General features: G+C 43.2%; 1 protein-coding gene across 1 annotated transcript in view; it reads left to right on the top strand.

Annotated features, from left to right (window-relative positions):
• Positions 1-15,451, top strand: part of TPP2 (tripeptidyl peptidase ii) — a 71,170-nt gene that overhangs the window by 34,060 nt on the left and 21,659 nt on the right. The window contains exons 16-18 of the mRNA XM_078571379.1: positions 133-287; positions 12,741-12,919; positions 13,494-13,606. Of these exons, the coding sequence (XP_078427505.1) occupies positions 133-287; positions 12,741-12,919; positions 13,494-13,606 (447 nt within the window). The remainder of the gene's footprint in view (positions 1-132; positions 288-12,740; positions 12,920-13,493; positions 13,607-15,451) is intronic.

Genomic DNA, 15,451 nt, shown 5'->3' with positions numbered 1-15,451 from the left:
GTCCATGACCTGACTTTTCTGGGCTTTGGCACGGATGCTGGAATGTGTAAATATGGTGGTATTTTCATAGGAATTCACAATATATGCTAAAATAACTTGCACTGGTGTCTGTTTGGCTTGTCATAATTGCAGTGGGCTGTGAAAGTTGAGGTAAATTTTCATGAGGATGCAAATAAATTGGAGCAGCTTGTTCCATTTGAGGAATATATTCAGCTCCATTCTACTGAAAGCTCAATTATTCAAATTCCGGAGTTTCTACTGCTTACTCACAATGGCCGTACCTTCAGGTTTCCGTTCTTCCCTCATACAAAATATTTTTCCCAACTTTCAAAATCTGCAATAGTTTTGTTTTCTGATGCCGACATAACTTAAGGTACATGTAGCTGTTCGACATTTTGGATTCATACTTGGTTGGATGTTTGTGGACCTCCAATTGATTCAAATTTCTTTCTAATGACCTTTTTGAAAGACTTCAGAAATGTCTTTGTACCATTATACAAACATTTTGATTGAATTTCTATTATTGGGCATTATTTCTTATTTTTGCACATTTTTAAGGGTATTTTCATGTTATGTGCATGTGAACATTAGGTGTTAAGTGAAAAAAATCATTGGTCATATTTTTTTATGAGAAAAAAATAGGGTAGATCACCCTAGAAGGTTGATCAACCTGATGCGATTAAAATAAATGAATGATTTATTCACATGACGTCATGAGTGTTCCCCCTCACTCCACTACTATCTAAATTCTCATGCAACAAGACTTCCCTTGTCATGAAGAACACTATTTATCTAGGCTGTCCTCTTTTGAAAAATCAATTCATAATGGCACTGCTATATTACCCATAAAACCGTAAGAAGCTTTTCCCATTGGGTCTTGCTATGGGATTTGGTTCCTGATAAAGCCCAAGAATGCCTCATTAAAAGAAACATCCACACATGGGATCTACTACAATGTCGATATTGCATGGGCAAACCGACATGCAAATAAGTGGTGGGAACAATCTTCCTCATGCCGTGTGCACACAGCACGACCTGATAAAGCATTGGGAACATGCTTTTCCGGAAGACTCCTGTTCCCAGTTACTGCCTAAGAAACAACAATCCTAAAATCTTTACCTGGTTGAGAACTTTCTGTCTCTAAGAAGATGATACACAACACTTCTTCTCCAAACAATACCAACGAAAGAAACATCCGCACGTGTGAGCTGACTCAGCGTTGACTGAGTGCGTGGTAGCCAGGTATAAATAAACGGAAGTAGCGTCCAGCAGGTATTCAGTCTATTTTCAAGATTCAGTAGCCGGAGCGGCAAGGGGTGGAGAGCGGGATCGGGCCTGCCATCCAGAGTGGGAGACGTGAAGGAGTCTTCCACAAGTTCCTCTCTATCTTTCAATTCTTCTCTGCACATCGTCTTCATCTGTTTCTGACAATTGTTTGAGTGAACTCTTCATTTGTTCATCGATCAACATTGTCACTTGGCCTGCATTAAGGATCTATATATCGGCCACAATCTATACAAGATTGGGGTTGATGTCACAATATGACATGTAGTGTTGTTTGTTGGTGCTGCCTGCAATCCCCCTCTGGTCTTCATGTAGGCATCCTACAACAAAAAAGAGGTCCTCTCCACTCCCAGCCATATTGTACCTCGTTCTAAGATCTGAGATATAACAGTGACTGTTGCATGCCCATCAACTCTTCTGCCCTCTGATCAGATGAAGCACCCTCCAAGATCAAACTCCATACACCATCCTAACACTTAATAACTGGTCGTGGAACTTTGTGCAAGGCAAAAAAGCATAAAATTTCTTCCGCTTGCTCCCTCTAGCCGACCTATTGACAAATCAATGTCTAAAAAAAACTATCCCTAGTTTTTCACCAAAGAATTTTGGTGAAAAACTATCTCCCAAAAGGTAGATTCCCCTCAAACTGGAACCACACACTCTCCCAATCTAACCTCAAGCCACAAATATCCTTCTGGATCTTCATGACTAGATCCTTCTCCAACCGCATAACTTTGGCCACCCATTTTGTCTGTAGTGCCAAGTTCATGGAATTTAAATGGAAAACCCCCAACCCCCTCAATCCATGGTTCTGCATACCGCATCCCAGGAGACCAAACATATACCCCTATCATTACCTGACCCAGATCCTTTCCCGAAAAATCTCCTCATTAAGCCATCCAGATGCTTTCGTACCCCTATAACAATCTTAAAGAATGAGAGGTAGAAAAATTGTCATTTTTGGAAAGACCAATCACAACAGCACCAAGCAGCCCCCTTTCAATAACTCTCTGTTCTGCCACCCTTCATATCTCCTCTGACCTTCTCTATCACCGACTACCAATTCATTGTTGATAGCCATCCCCCTGTCAACCGTAGGTCTAGATAGGGTGTAAAAACTGACCCAATAAGTGTCCCTAGGGTTACAGAGGACAGTGCTTTGTCCTCCGGCAGTAGCCTAATCCCCACATGCAGACTTGTCTCACTTGACCTGTAGGCCAGAGTCTAACACTGTGGAGAGATAATATTGTGACTCCACATAGTCATCCATAGATAATGCGGTGCTACCCATGTATTGGAATAAAACAATGCCTGTTGGGTACCTCGTTGATGTTGACAAGAACACCATTTCATAAAAACCATTAGTAGGTGGTGGCCCCAAGATGGATACTCTTCTAAAAAAGCACCTATAGACTGATACGATCCTCCACCCCCAAGGGTATTGATAGGTCTCCCGGGCCGCGTCGGGGGCATTCTCATCATGTTTCCAATTTATGTTCCTTTAAATAGCCCAGCCCTCCTTCTGGGGAGGGCAAACTTGAGTGTTGGTTCTAAGTGAATGTTAGTTTTCCCCTCTCCTCTTGTCTCTCCTACATCTACGCTCCGTCTCCCTCCACGATGCCCGTTCTCGTGATCGTCTCTGCATCACGGCGTCTTCACGCAGCTTGTCCTCGGCCGATCCCTACCCCCTCTGCTCGGCCTCCTCCTGATCCTTCCCATTTCACCTCTCTACCCCGGGAATTTCTACCTCGTCTCATCCTCTACCCTCGTTCCGATACAAGCCTAGATCAAGGTTCGTATCATGTAGTTAGGCACTTTTGCCTATTAGGGTCACTTTAGCCATCTAATGTTTCCGTTAGACTGTTTCCTTCCTCTATAAATATGTCTAGCCCTCCCTTTAGGAGGGAGTCAAGAACTAAGGTAAGATCAACCTCTTGTCTCACGATCTCGATTCTACCCTTCCCAGTCCTGCCCTCAACCATCCAGCGATCCCTTGCCCATGTGATCATCTCACCAAACCTTCAACCGGATTCCCCTCCAATCTGATTCCTACCCTTGTCGATCGGTTTTGTTCAAATCTCTGATGATCCTCTTCCCCCATGATCAACAACCCCTCACCATGTCTTCAGGTGGCTCATCCCTAACCAATCCATGCCTCCTCTTTGTTTGACTGCTCCAATGATTCTTGTTTTATTTTCTGACCCTGTTAACATTTACCCCGCATCTCCTCTATTCCCTTTCCAATCAGAACCTTCATAAAGGTTCTTACCATAGACCCATAAATTCTTTTCATAGATTCTTCTTGTGCGAGAATCAGTAGAATATCTCTTTTTAGAGGGGGAGATGTTCTGTTATTTCTTTTTTTGAACCTTTTTGAGCTACACAATATCTTCTGACAGATTCTACAGACCTTAGAATCTGTAAAATATCTGGCCTGTCAGGCTTCTGATCTTGTGCTTTTTCTTGTCAGTATTATTTTTCCTAATGTTTTAAGTTGTTCATTATAGAGGACCATGAACCTTAAATGACCTAAATAAGGCTTCATTGTAACCTTGAAGCATCATTATTGACCTATTATTTTTTATAAAGAAATATGTTTTGCTCCTCTGAGTGTTCTCCTTGTCAGAGAGTGTTCTAGTACTTGTGGACTGAAGCACAACCTCTTGTGGATTCAAGGATTGAAGAGGGTAATTCTGTAGATTCAGAACTTGTATAATCCTAGTATAGTAAAGCTTGAGGATTCAAGTCATGTTTCTACACTGTTCCTACGCTAAGGTTTTGTCACTCACAGTCTAGAAATCTCTCATCTGCTCATGTGAAGTGCTTCAATGGAGCCAGAGCATCCATTGCTAGAACTAACAATGATGGTGGAAATGGACATCCCTACCTAAACACCCCCCCCCCCACACATGTGGATGCATCCATCCACACCATCAGAACTTCACAAAGAGGAAGAGGTGCGAACAGTTCGCATTCTTGAGTCCATAGTTGCCGCTCCAAAAATTTTCCAATGTATCCATAACCTTTGTCCCAAAACCAGCGTTCAGAAATCATCGAAGAAGAATATTAGAAATGTCTGTACCCAATGCCCTTTCTCCATTTGACCCCTTGATTGCTTTCCTCATCTTGTCTAAAAGAAATGCCTCATCATATCGGTCTACTGCTTCTGTGCCACCGTGGTTGCCCCTCCTCCACTCCATTGCCCCCCCCCCCCCCTGAAATGGTTTGTTAGAATGACCCACTCCCTATGCCAAACATATTCTTAGTTTCTCACCTGCACCTTCAGTATTTGATTTGATCTTCTCCTTCCACTTTCAAGTAGATGAAAAGAATGCATATTAGTATAGCCCTCTTGCAGTCATAGTTGTTGTGATTATGCCTCCAACCCAACTTCATTTTCTTATCTTCATTCGCCGCCACCTCCCTGCACAGCTTCCTCTCTCTTATCTCTTCTTTCAATAAAATTCTTATATCCTCCTCATCATCGATTTTTCTTTTACTTTTGATAGAATGTTGGTCTGCTTTGTCTTCAATGATTGTTGCATAATTATCTGATTCAGCATTCCTAGGAGAGTGACCACTGCCAGACGTTGGGAACACACCTTCCTTTCCCTCATTGTTGCCTAAAAGCTTTACATGACACTTCCTGATAGGTGCGCCAGTTCCATGTATCCAAGGCCCAATGACAACTTCCCACACCCATTGAGTAAGGATAAATTCACCCTCTGCTTGTGGAATAGACCATGCAGATTGCCATTGCCGCCTCCATCCTGGATGTGAATGTTGTCTCCTTTCAGTCTGTCTCCAATAATAGTCACGTTGGTCTCTGTCGTCGCAGTCTACCCTATGTCTTGGTAAGAATGTAGATTGTTTATGTTTACAAGTTGGTGAACTCTGCCTTGCTATATTTTGTTAAACCCCTCTCTTGCTCACAAGTTTTGGATTCAACATGGCAAAAATTCCTTCCATCAAGTCGCAAATCTTGGCCGGAAAGGAGGGGCGAGAGAGAGTAATGTAGCCCAGACGCCCATTTTCTAAGGCCCATTAGCAACTTGTGGCCCAAGAAGGAGATTCTTCTAGAATTGACAGGATCTGCAGAAAATTACCTACAGCCCCTCAACATCCTCCGACAGGATCCTCTGACAGGATTTTCTCTGACAAGATTTTTTATGACAGGATCTTCTATGACAAGATTTCTGACAGAATCCTCTGACAGATTCTTCTTCTGCCAGGATCTCTGCTCTAACTTGTTTGAGCTGCATATCTTCCGTTTTGTCCCATCAGGATCTTCTTGAGCCACACAAATATCTCCTGACAGCTTCTACATGCCCCATCATCTGAAGGATATCTCTGCTTAGGCCTGTCAGGCTGCTTATCCTCTGTTGTAGCTTGTCAAAATTGTCTTTCTCAATGTTTTGACGTGTCATTACATGGGTACAGTCATTATGGACGAGCCTTCACTTGTCGTGGCCTATATAGGCCCCCCCTGTACCCTTGAAGGATCATTATTGAAGTCTATTGTTTTGTTGAACCTGTTGTTTCTCCCTTCAGAGTGTTCTCTTTGCTACAGAGTTCTTTAGTGTTAGTAGACTCAAGGGTTGGAGAAGCTAGTTCTGTAGATTCAGGACTTGGCTCCTTCCAGTAGTGCAAGGCTTGTGGATTCAAGTCCTGTTCCTATACTGTTCATGTACTAAGGCTCGTCCGAGAGAGAAATAGGGAAACGGTTGCGCTGTTGTCCACTCTTGCGACCGCCAAGATTTTCCCTTCGTGGTAGTACCTTTGCTGGAGAGCAAGATAGAGGTAGAGAGGAGTTAGGACGGGGTAGGGTTTGGAGAAAGGGAGAGGAGAGCTTACAAGGATTTCTTCATGGCCCCTTTGATCTTGCCTCCTCCCTTCTAATGACTCGCGGTACATCCGCGAGTCATATTTTCTGATGGGCCAGGCCAGAGGCAGCCCCTGTTTCGGCCATACCAAGGGTCATTTGGGCCCTTTCTGTTTCTGATATACCTTGATCGGGCTCTTAACATATTTTCATGTGATTGCCGGTGATTTGCCACTCCACAGTCTGCCTACCTTGACTGCCATCTTCCTCCACTAATCCTTGCACCGACAGTGCAACCACACCTGCTGTCACCAGCTGCCGTCAGCCCTCGGCGTTCACCTCTGTCTGCTCTTCGCCAAATTGTCTCAATATTAACCCAATGCTGCCGACACTGTCGACTGACGCAGCTGCAGTCCTCTGTAATCACCTCTGTCAATCCGTTGGCAGCTTTATCTAGGGAATGGATTGCACCCCATTTTATTCCCCCCACCGACAACAGTCCACTGTCGCTCTCACTGTCACCAGACCCACCTTCCGCCACTACTTCTGTCAGCCTTTTCTCCCGCTCAGGCCAATAATCTTTCTCAAGTGCCATTTTCAATCCTCCCTCCGATAGTCCACCATGTCAATGTCAGTCGTCACCTTTCCGACGTTCAGATTCAAATTCTGACGATCATATTTAAATACGATCACTATCCCAAGCTAGAGATGATCAGATTCTGACGTGGAAATGTTTGGGAACTGAGTCAAATATTATGCAATCAATTGTTACCCAGAGATCTGAGGTCTCATTATTTGAGATGTTTCACAAAAAAAAAACCTAGTTCACAACACCATTCCTCATCTGGGAATGAAGAATCTTTAAAGGAAAATTTATTTCAGGGAATTATGTAATACACATCTGATTTGTATCATTTACTGAGTAAATAAGCGGGGTGGAAAGATCAAGAACTGGGGTAAAAAGGTACTCAGAGGAAGATTTGAAGAGTACCAATTGGGAAGAGTGATGTACTTTTCTGCTGATGGACAAGGGTGGCTAGGGTTTTGAAGAATAAGATAAAACAACACAATAACTAAGAAAACGTTTCCCCCTTTTATAGGGTTACATGTGGGCCCGAATTTAAAGACTGGGCCCGAAACTTAAAGAGAAGTGGGCCCGGGCCCGAAACTTAAAAGAAAAAAGAGATAAACAAAAAATAACGGTTGCTTCTAACACTACCCCTCAAGCCGGTGAGTAGATGCTTCGAACTCCCAGCTTGCTCAGCAACCGGTCGAAGATGGATCTGGCCAATCCCTTGGTAAGTATGTCTGCAGTCTGATTAGTCAACTTTACATATTGAATATAAACATGCCCTTGGTCTATCTTCTCTCTGATCCAGTGCTTGTTCAGCTCAATATGTTTTGTTCTATCATGTAAGACTGGGTTATGAGCAATGTCGATTGCTACTTTACTATCACAGTAGACTACAGTGGGTTTGTCTTGTGCCATCCCAATCTCTGCAATAATATTTCGTATCCATAGAGTTTCACTGATACTTTTGACTAGAGCTCTGTATTCAGCTTCAGCACTGGATAATGCAATTACTGGTTGTTTCTTGCTCCTCCAAGTAACCACATTTCCTCCCACAAGTGCACAGTATCCTGTTGTGGACTGTCTATCTATCAGTGATCCTCCAAAATCTGCATCAGTATACATCTCCACATCAGTTCTTCCATTTCGGCTGAAGAGAATTCCATGGCCTGCTGAACCCTTCAAATATGCTAATACACGGAATGCTGCCTGTAAATGAGACTGGCGTGGACTATCCATAAATCTGCTCAACAACCCAACCGCAAAAGCGATATCTGCTCTTGTATGATTCGAATAGATTAGCTTTCCAATCAACCTCTGATATTGCCCTTTATCCACTTGTAGTTCCTCTTCACAAGTACCCAGTTTTGTATTAGGATCGATAGGCACAGGTGATGGTTTGCATCCACTCATTCCTGCCTCTTGAAGGATATCCAGAATATACTTGTGTTGCGAGATGAATATTCCCTTGGAAGAATAAGCAACTTCAATGCCAAGGAAATATCTTAGTTTTCCAAGTGACTTAATTTCAAATGTTTCAGCTAACTTGGAGCTCAACAATCGATTTTCAAGAGAATCATCTCCTGTAATGATAATATCATCCACATAAACTAATAAGATTGAAACTTTACCAGAGACGGCATGCTTCAAGAAAAGTGTATGGTCACAATTACTCTGCACATAACCCATGGATTTCATGCAACATGAGAACTTTCCAAGACCATGCTCTCGGAGACTGCTTCAGTCCATAGAGTGTCTTCTTCAATTTACAGACCTTCTTCCTTGATTCAGACTCATAGTATGCGGGGGGTAGCTCCAAATAAATCTCCTCATTTAAATCACCATGGAGGAAGGCATTTTTTACATCAAACTGTAACAGTGGCCAGTCCAGATTTGCTGCAAGATAGAGAAGAATTCGTACTGTGTTTTGCTTGGCGACTGGTGCAAATGTCTCTCTATAATCGATACCATAGGCTTGTGTATATCCTTTAGCTACTAGCCTGGCTTTATACCGTTCCAAGCTACCATCAGCATTATACTTCACAGTGAACACCCATCTGCAACCTACAGGACGCTTCCCAGGTGGTGTCTGAACAACTTCCCATGTGTCATTCTTGATTAATGCTTCCATTTCAGTGTCCATTGCCTTCTTCCAGTTCATATCCTTCATTGCCTCCTGATAAGTCCGAGGGATCGGGATTGAATTGATGGCTGAAATAAAGGATCGATAGTCCTGTCCAAGATGCGAATATTCAACCACATTGGTGAGTGGATATCTCACTCCTTGGGTGCATTGTCTTCGGCCCTTTCTTAGAGCAATAGGCCATCCACTACTTTCATCTTCTTCTCCCACTATTGTCTCACTCTCGATCTCATTTGTTACTCCCATGGTGTTGTCAGCTTCATTTAAAACTTCCTCTCTGTTCAGAGAAATTGGGAGAACTTGAGGTGTCTGATTGTCAATTGTAGGTACTTCCCAGATTTCATGCTGAGAATTCAAATCTTCTTCAACTGATATAACGCCTGCTTCAGTTTCATTCAGTGGTTGGCGACCACTGTCCTTGACTCCTGTTACCTGCTGATATATATCAGTAGAGGTCCCTTGTAATGCCTTGAAATAACTTTCATTCTCATGAAACGTCACATCTGCTGACACAAAGAATTTCCTTGTATTAGGATGGTAGCATTTGTACCCTTTTTGGGTAAGTGAGTAACCCAAGAAAACACACTTAGCTGATCTTGGACTAAATCTGTCTTCTGGATTGTGCAGATGTACGAAGGCTACACAGCCAAATATTCGGGGTTTAAGATCTGTCTTCCACCGAGTGTGGGGATAGAATTTCATCATTAGCTCCACGGCTATTATAACCTAATGAGCTTGATGGCAATCGATTAATTATATGCGCAGCTGTTAAAACAGCTTCTCCCCAAAATCGCTTGGGCACATCATTATGAATGATTAGTGATCTGGCAGTAGTGGTCACATGACCTATGCGCCTCTCAGCTACTCCATTCTGTTGTGGGGTATACACACAAGAAGACTCATGAACTACCCCTTGAGTTTTGAAATACTTGGAGGTTGTTTCATTAATGAAGTCCCTTGCATTGTCAGAACATAGTCGTTTAATGGCAGTATCAAACTGATTTTTCACCATGTGACAGAATGTTTGAATTATTGCAGCAACACCCGACTTGGATTTTAATAGGTACACCCATGTTAGCCGTGTGCAATCATCAATAAACACAATAAAATATCTTGCACCTGTTAATGCTGTAGTAGATGATGGGCCCCACACATCACAGTGAACAAGCGCGAATGGTATTTCACTTCGCTTACTTTTTCCATTAAACACTGCACGTTTATGCTTGGCAAACTGACATGTATCACAATAAAGATCAACAATATTCAGGTCCTTGAACAATACTGGAAACATATATTTTAATAATTCAAATGACGGATGTCCAAGACGACAATGCATCAACTTGATCTGCTCCATTCGCCCACTCTCCTTTAGCTCTTGTGTAGTGTAGCATGATGCAGGATCTCCACCACCTTCACTGCTAACGTACAGGAGCGCATCCTTCACTTTAAAAGGTGAAGTCCTCCGGTTCTGTGACTTATCATAAATAAACAAATTGTCAGGAGTTATGGAAAATATAAGATCCAAATCTCTGACAAATTTCTGTGGAGATAATAGTTGAGCTTTGAGGCCAGGGACATGTAGAACATGTCTAATAAGCCCAAGACCTCTTATTTTTATGTCCCCAATTCCGGTGACAGGAAGGACCTCTCCCCCTGCCGTGAACACCCTTCTTTCTCCTTTATATGGAGTATAGTTATGAAACTTAGAACAGTAGGGAATCATATGATCTGTTGCACCAGTATCTATTATCCAGTCACATAAAATATGATCAGGATAGGTAGGTAGCTCACCAGCTCGAGCCATGGATGTAGAGCTTATCATGGTCTTGAGCTTCTCAAATTCTTCCTTCAGAGTAGCATAGTCTTCAGTGGTAATCTTAGAGGAAGTCTTCTTTGGGGCTTGCCCTTGCTCTGCTTCATCATCTGATTCACTTTCTCTAGCATCAGAGACATAGGCCTGTGCAGGTTTGGGAGGACGACCATGTAGAATCCAGCAGTTGTCCTTGGTATGATTCTTCCTTTTGCAATAAGAGCAATATAGATTAAATTTACCCTGCTGTTTGCTCCCTTGCCCTTTCTGCTCTGGAGCTTCATCTCCTTGCTTCTTCTGATATTTTAAAAATTGGCCCTCTGATGTGCTCTTCTGCTATTGCTTTGTCTTCACCATAAGCCCTGCTCCTGTTTCCTCTTTATCATTTCTGTAAGTCCTTCGCCTTTCCTCATCGATTACAAGTTGAATGGCTTCCTCCAAATCTGGGATATGTTCTCGGTTGAGGATCTGACTTCGGAGTCCTTCATATTCTTTGTTTAGTCCCATCAGGAATCTTAACATACGATCTTGTAGTGTAGCCTGCCACTCCTCTGGATTCTTGATCAGTCTGAGATGATCAATCTCTCACCAGATTGCCGGAAGTTCTTCTGCAAATTCTGCAGCATACATTTCTCCTTGCACCAATATGGTTGCTCTAGTAACTAGCTCAAAAATTCTCCAGGCATGACTCTTCCTTACATTACTCTTGTGCAGGTGATCCCAGATGCTTTTAGCCGTCTTCAGGTACAGATATTTCCTGAATCGATCTCCAGCCATACTGCCCAGTAACCATGCATGTACACCTGCATCCTCCTTCTTCCAGGCACTATACTTTGGACTCTCCGGGTTTATTTCTTCTTTGAGATGATGGACTAATCCCTTACTCTCAAGGATTAGTTCAATATATTGACTCCAATCAAGTAAGTTGAAGCCATTAAACTTAACCACCTCAGGAACAACAGCGAAGAGTACCTGGCTGAATGTCGCCAGCTCCTCTCTGTCCATTCTTGGATTTTCGGATTTTTCCATCAATGCTGACTTGTCCCTCCACTTGAGTCAGCTTCAATGTCCTTGGTCGCGGTCGCTTTTATGTCGCCGTCGCCAAGCTAGAGTTGTCTTGGTGCTGTTTTCCTCCTCTCTACTAACCTTGTAGTGTCAACTCTGGACTCTTCAAGGCTCACGAGACCTGCTCACCTCTGCCTCATCGCAATAGGTTGTTAGCTTGAACGGATGCCAGACAGATCTGATGGAGATTCAGATCGTTGAGCTCCCAGTTCGCTCTGATACCATGATGTACTTTTCTGCTGATGGACAAGGGTGGCTACAGTTTTGAAGAATAAGATAAAACAACACAATAACTAAGAAAACGTTTCCCCCTTTTATAGGGTTACATGTGGGCCGAATTTAAAGGCTGGGCCCGAAACTTAAAGAGAAGTGGGCCCGGGCCCGAAACTTAAAAGAAAAAAGAGATAAACAAAAAATAACGGTTGCTTCTAACAAAGAGTAATCTAAGGGTCAATATTTCACATGCTAAGAAGTTTTCCCATCCATCTGTCTGGTCCATTAATTCCCTTACAATGAAGCCTTTATGTTCCCCAATTCCTCGTGGTTCTTATCATTATCAAGGATTATTTACAGAACCCATGCCAACTCTTTTAGGTTCCTCTAGTACCTTATTTTGTAATACCTAGTCATAAACTTTTTTCTCTCATACTATCATCTCTGTTTTATATGGTCCAGAGTTGATCCATCTTGCTGTTTGAAAGATAGAAACTAAATATTCTATGTTTAGATTATGTTGATATTGCCATTTCTACATTTAGAAAACTGAAATTTTGGGATGCCTTTGGACCAATTTTGTGTGTGTTAGACTTTATTGATCTTGGAGTTTGAAATTTTAAACTAAATTTCTCTCTTTAAAATTTACAGGTCAGGAAATTTTTATAGTCATCCTAAAATTTGAATATGCATCTAAAATGGGCATTGAAAGTGTCATTCTGTGGCTCCAGATTAGTTTATAATACAGCTTTGTGATTGCTATTCATCATAACCTTAACTGAAGATGGGCCATCCTCTGGATCATCATGCCATTAATTATTTTTCCTTTCAGTATTGTCATCGATCCATCAAAGCTCAAGGAAGGATTGCATTATCATGAGGTGTATGGTACAGACTGTAGAGCTCCATGGCGTGGTCCTCTGTTTCGAGTGCCAATTACGATAACCAAGAGTTCTTCGTTGGAAAGTCAATCCCCAGCAGTTCTTCTATCGCAAGTCTCTTTCTTCCCAGGTTAGTGTCCAAGTCCAATGTGCTTTTTTGCTCTTGGCATTAATGAAGTCTGTCTTGAGCCAGGTGAATCACCATTTCCATTTTTCTTTTGGAAAAGGGTTTTGTTACTATTTAGGTTGCATGAAGACAACCAATGAAGTTTTAATTCTTTCGGGTTCCAACTATATCATGCACGTGGACAAAAAGACAGAAGGGAAATGGTAGAAAGCTCGTTAAAGATTTGCAACGGAAAATTCTTTTCTACTCCTCATAAGGAATTAAAATGATAGTTGTTATTAGGGTTTTTATCTCTTACCTTTTACCTCAGCATCTATTATTGTGTGATTGTGTGAGTGGAGCTATATTCATATGGATTTACATTAAAATCTTCATCCATGAAGTTCGGTTTGATTACCAACATTGTGTGATCGTCCTTTTTCCTTTCAATGTTTTTTTAATGCATGAAGTATACACATGTGTAGACATGTGTATGTCGCTAATGAGTGTTCATTGTGGGAGTAACAAAATATTTCTGATGAAGCATAATTAGATCATATTATAGAGTTTGTCTTACATTGTCAATGTTATCTTGTAGGGGTCATTGTGAGAAGGTTCATTGATGTACCCCATGGGGCAACCTGGGTTGAGGCAACAATGAGAACATCAGGATTTGATACTGCTAGAAGATTTTTCATTGATGCTGTCCAGGTATACTAAATATTTTGCCATTTTCTGTCTTATTTTTTCATCTGCTCAAAGGCTGCATAATTTCCCTAGTAATCAAGATAAGTGTGAGGTGGTAAGGGAAGAAAAATAAGAATATTTTGCACCACTTTCCATTACTTCTAAATGGTCTTTATACATGAGAGATTACAACGGCTAGAATAGTAACAGCTAGAAGAGCCGCAGACGATACACAGCACGTGGGCCCCTGTGCTGGGTAGTAATCCCATAACCCCTCCCCTCAAGTGGAGGAATGGATGTCTTTCATTCCTAGCTTAAACATGGTATGGTCCCAAATGTAACACAAAGTTTCAATAGAAATTCGGGTCTCAAATGTCAGGTAGAGGAGAGGGAGAGAGAGAGAGAAGGGGATTGGGAACTGGAGGAGAGCGAGGACGAGCAGAGGGGCGACAGAGCGCCCTGAGCAGTCTCTGCTTACGGCTAGGAGTGGCGTGCAAGCAGAGAGAGAGAGATGAGCACGACTGATATGAGGGAGGAAAGGAGACAGGGCGAGAGGGAAGAGGGAGCTCACTTGGGGTTCTTTCTTCTTGCCCTAACTCAGAGGGACGTGACGGTTTAAGTACTTCTTCAGGGATCTGGGTCGCTGTCTTCCCTTTGAGTTCTTTATTGGGCCTTGAACGGACGTAGACCCGACGTGGAATCATGTCAATTCTCCCTCCTATTTTGACCAGCTTGTCCTCAAGCTGGAAGTCAGGGAAGTTGCTGCGGAGAGTGGACGCCAACTCCCATGAAGCTTTTGAGGCAGGCAGGCCCTGCCAGTGAGTAAGTATCTGGCAGCCCTTGCAGGAGGCGCGGAAGGCAGATATTTTCTCCGGAACAACCTTCCACACGAGATCTTCAGTGAGAATTGCTGGGAGGGGTTGGGAAGAGACGGTAGGATTGACTGCGCGCTTGAGCAGGGACACGTGGAAAACCGGGTGAATGCGAGTGTCCTCCGGAAGAGCGAGCTGGTATGCCACTGTCCCGATGTGTTTGATGATTGGATATGGCCCAAAGTACTGAGGGGAAAGCTTCTCAAAGGGGCGTTTGGAGAGGGAATGGAGACAGTAGGGCCAGAGCTTGAGGTAGATGTTGTCCCCCACAGAATATTCCATGTGCCTTCGGTGCTTATCAGCACTGGATTTCATGGCAGTCTTGGCACGATCAAGGTTCTGGCGGAGTAATTCCAAGAGCGTGTCACACTCGTGGAGGAGGGTGTCCATGGCATCGACCGAGGAGGGGAGCCATAGCAAAGCAGGGTTGGAGGCTCCCGCCCATACACCGCTTGGAAAGGCATCATCTTGATGCTCGAGTGGTAGTTCGTGTTATAACTGAATTCCGCCCAGTGTAGCCATTGACTCCATCGTTTCGGATGGTCGCCGGCAAAACAGCAAAGATACGCCTCCAGTCCGCGGTTGATAGCTTCGGTCTGTCCATTGGTGTCTGGGTGGTAAGCAGAGCTATGATGCAGCTTAGTGCCTTGCAAGGTGTGGAGTTCTCTCCAGAACCCACTCATAAACACGCCACCCCAATCTGAGATGATAGTGCGTGGGATGCCATGGAGCCGGACAACTTCACGGGTAAAATGGTCGACAGCGTCTTTCGTGGAGAAAGGATGGCGAAAGCCCAGAAAGTGTGCATATTTACTGAGTCGATCAGCAATCACAGGATAATGTCATAGGGCCGGACTTCGGTAGGCCTTCAATAAATTCCATAGAGATATCTTCCCATATGTGGCACGGCGTGGGGAGTGGCTGAAGGAGGCCTGCAGGTGCTAAATGAGATGTCTTGTATTGTTGGCAAGTGTGGCAGCTATTGATGAAAGCCTTG

This window comes from Wolffia australiana, chromosome 2 (assembly GCF_029677425.1).
Source record: "Wolffia australiana isolate 7733 chromosome 2, ASM2967742v1".
Classification (NCBI taxonomy): Eukaryota; Viridiplantae; Streptophyta; class Magnoliopsida; order Alismatales; family Araceae; genus Wolffia; species Wolffia australiana.
Note: the sequence above shows the minus strand (reverse complement) of the source record. Positions and strands in the feature narration are given on the sequence as shown.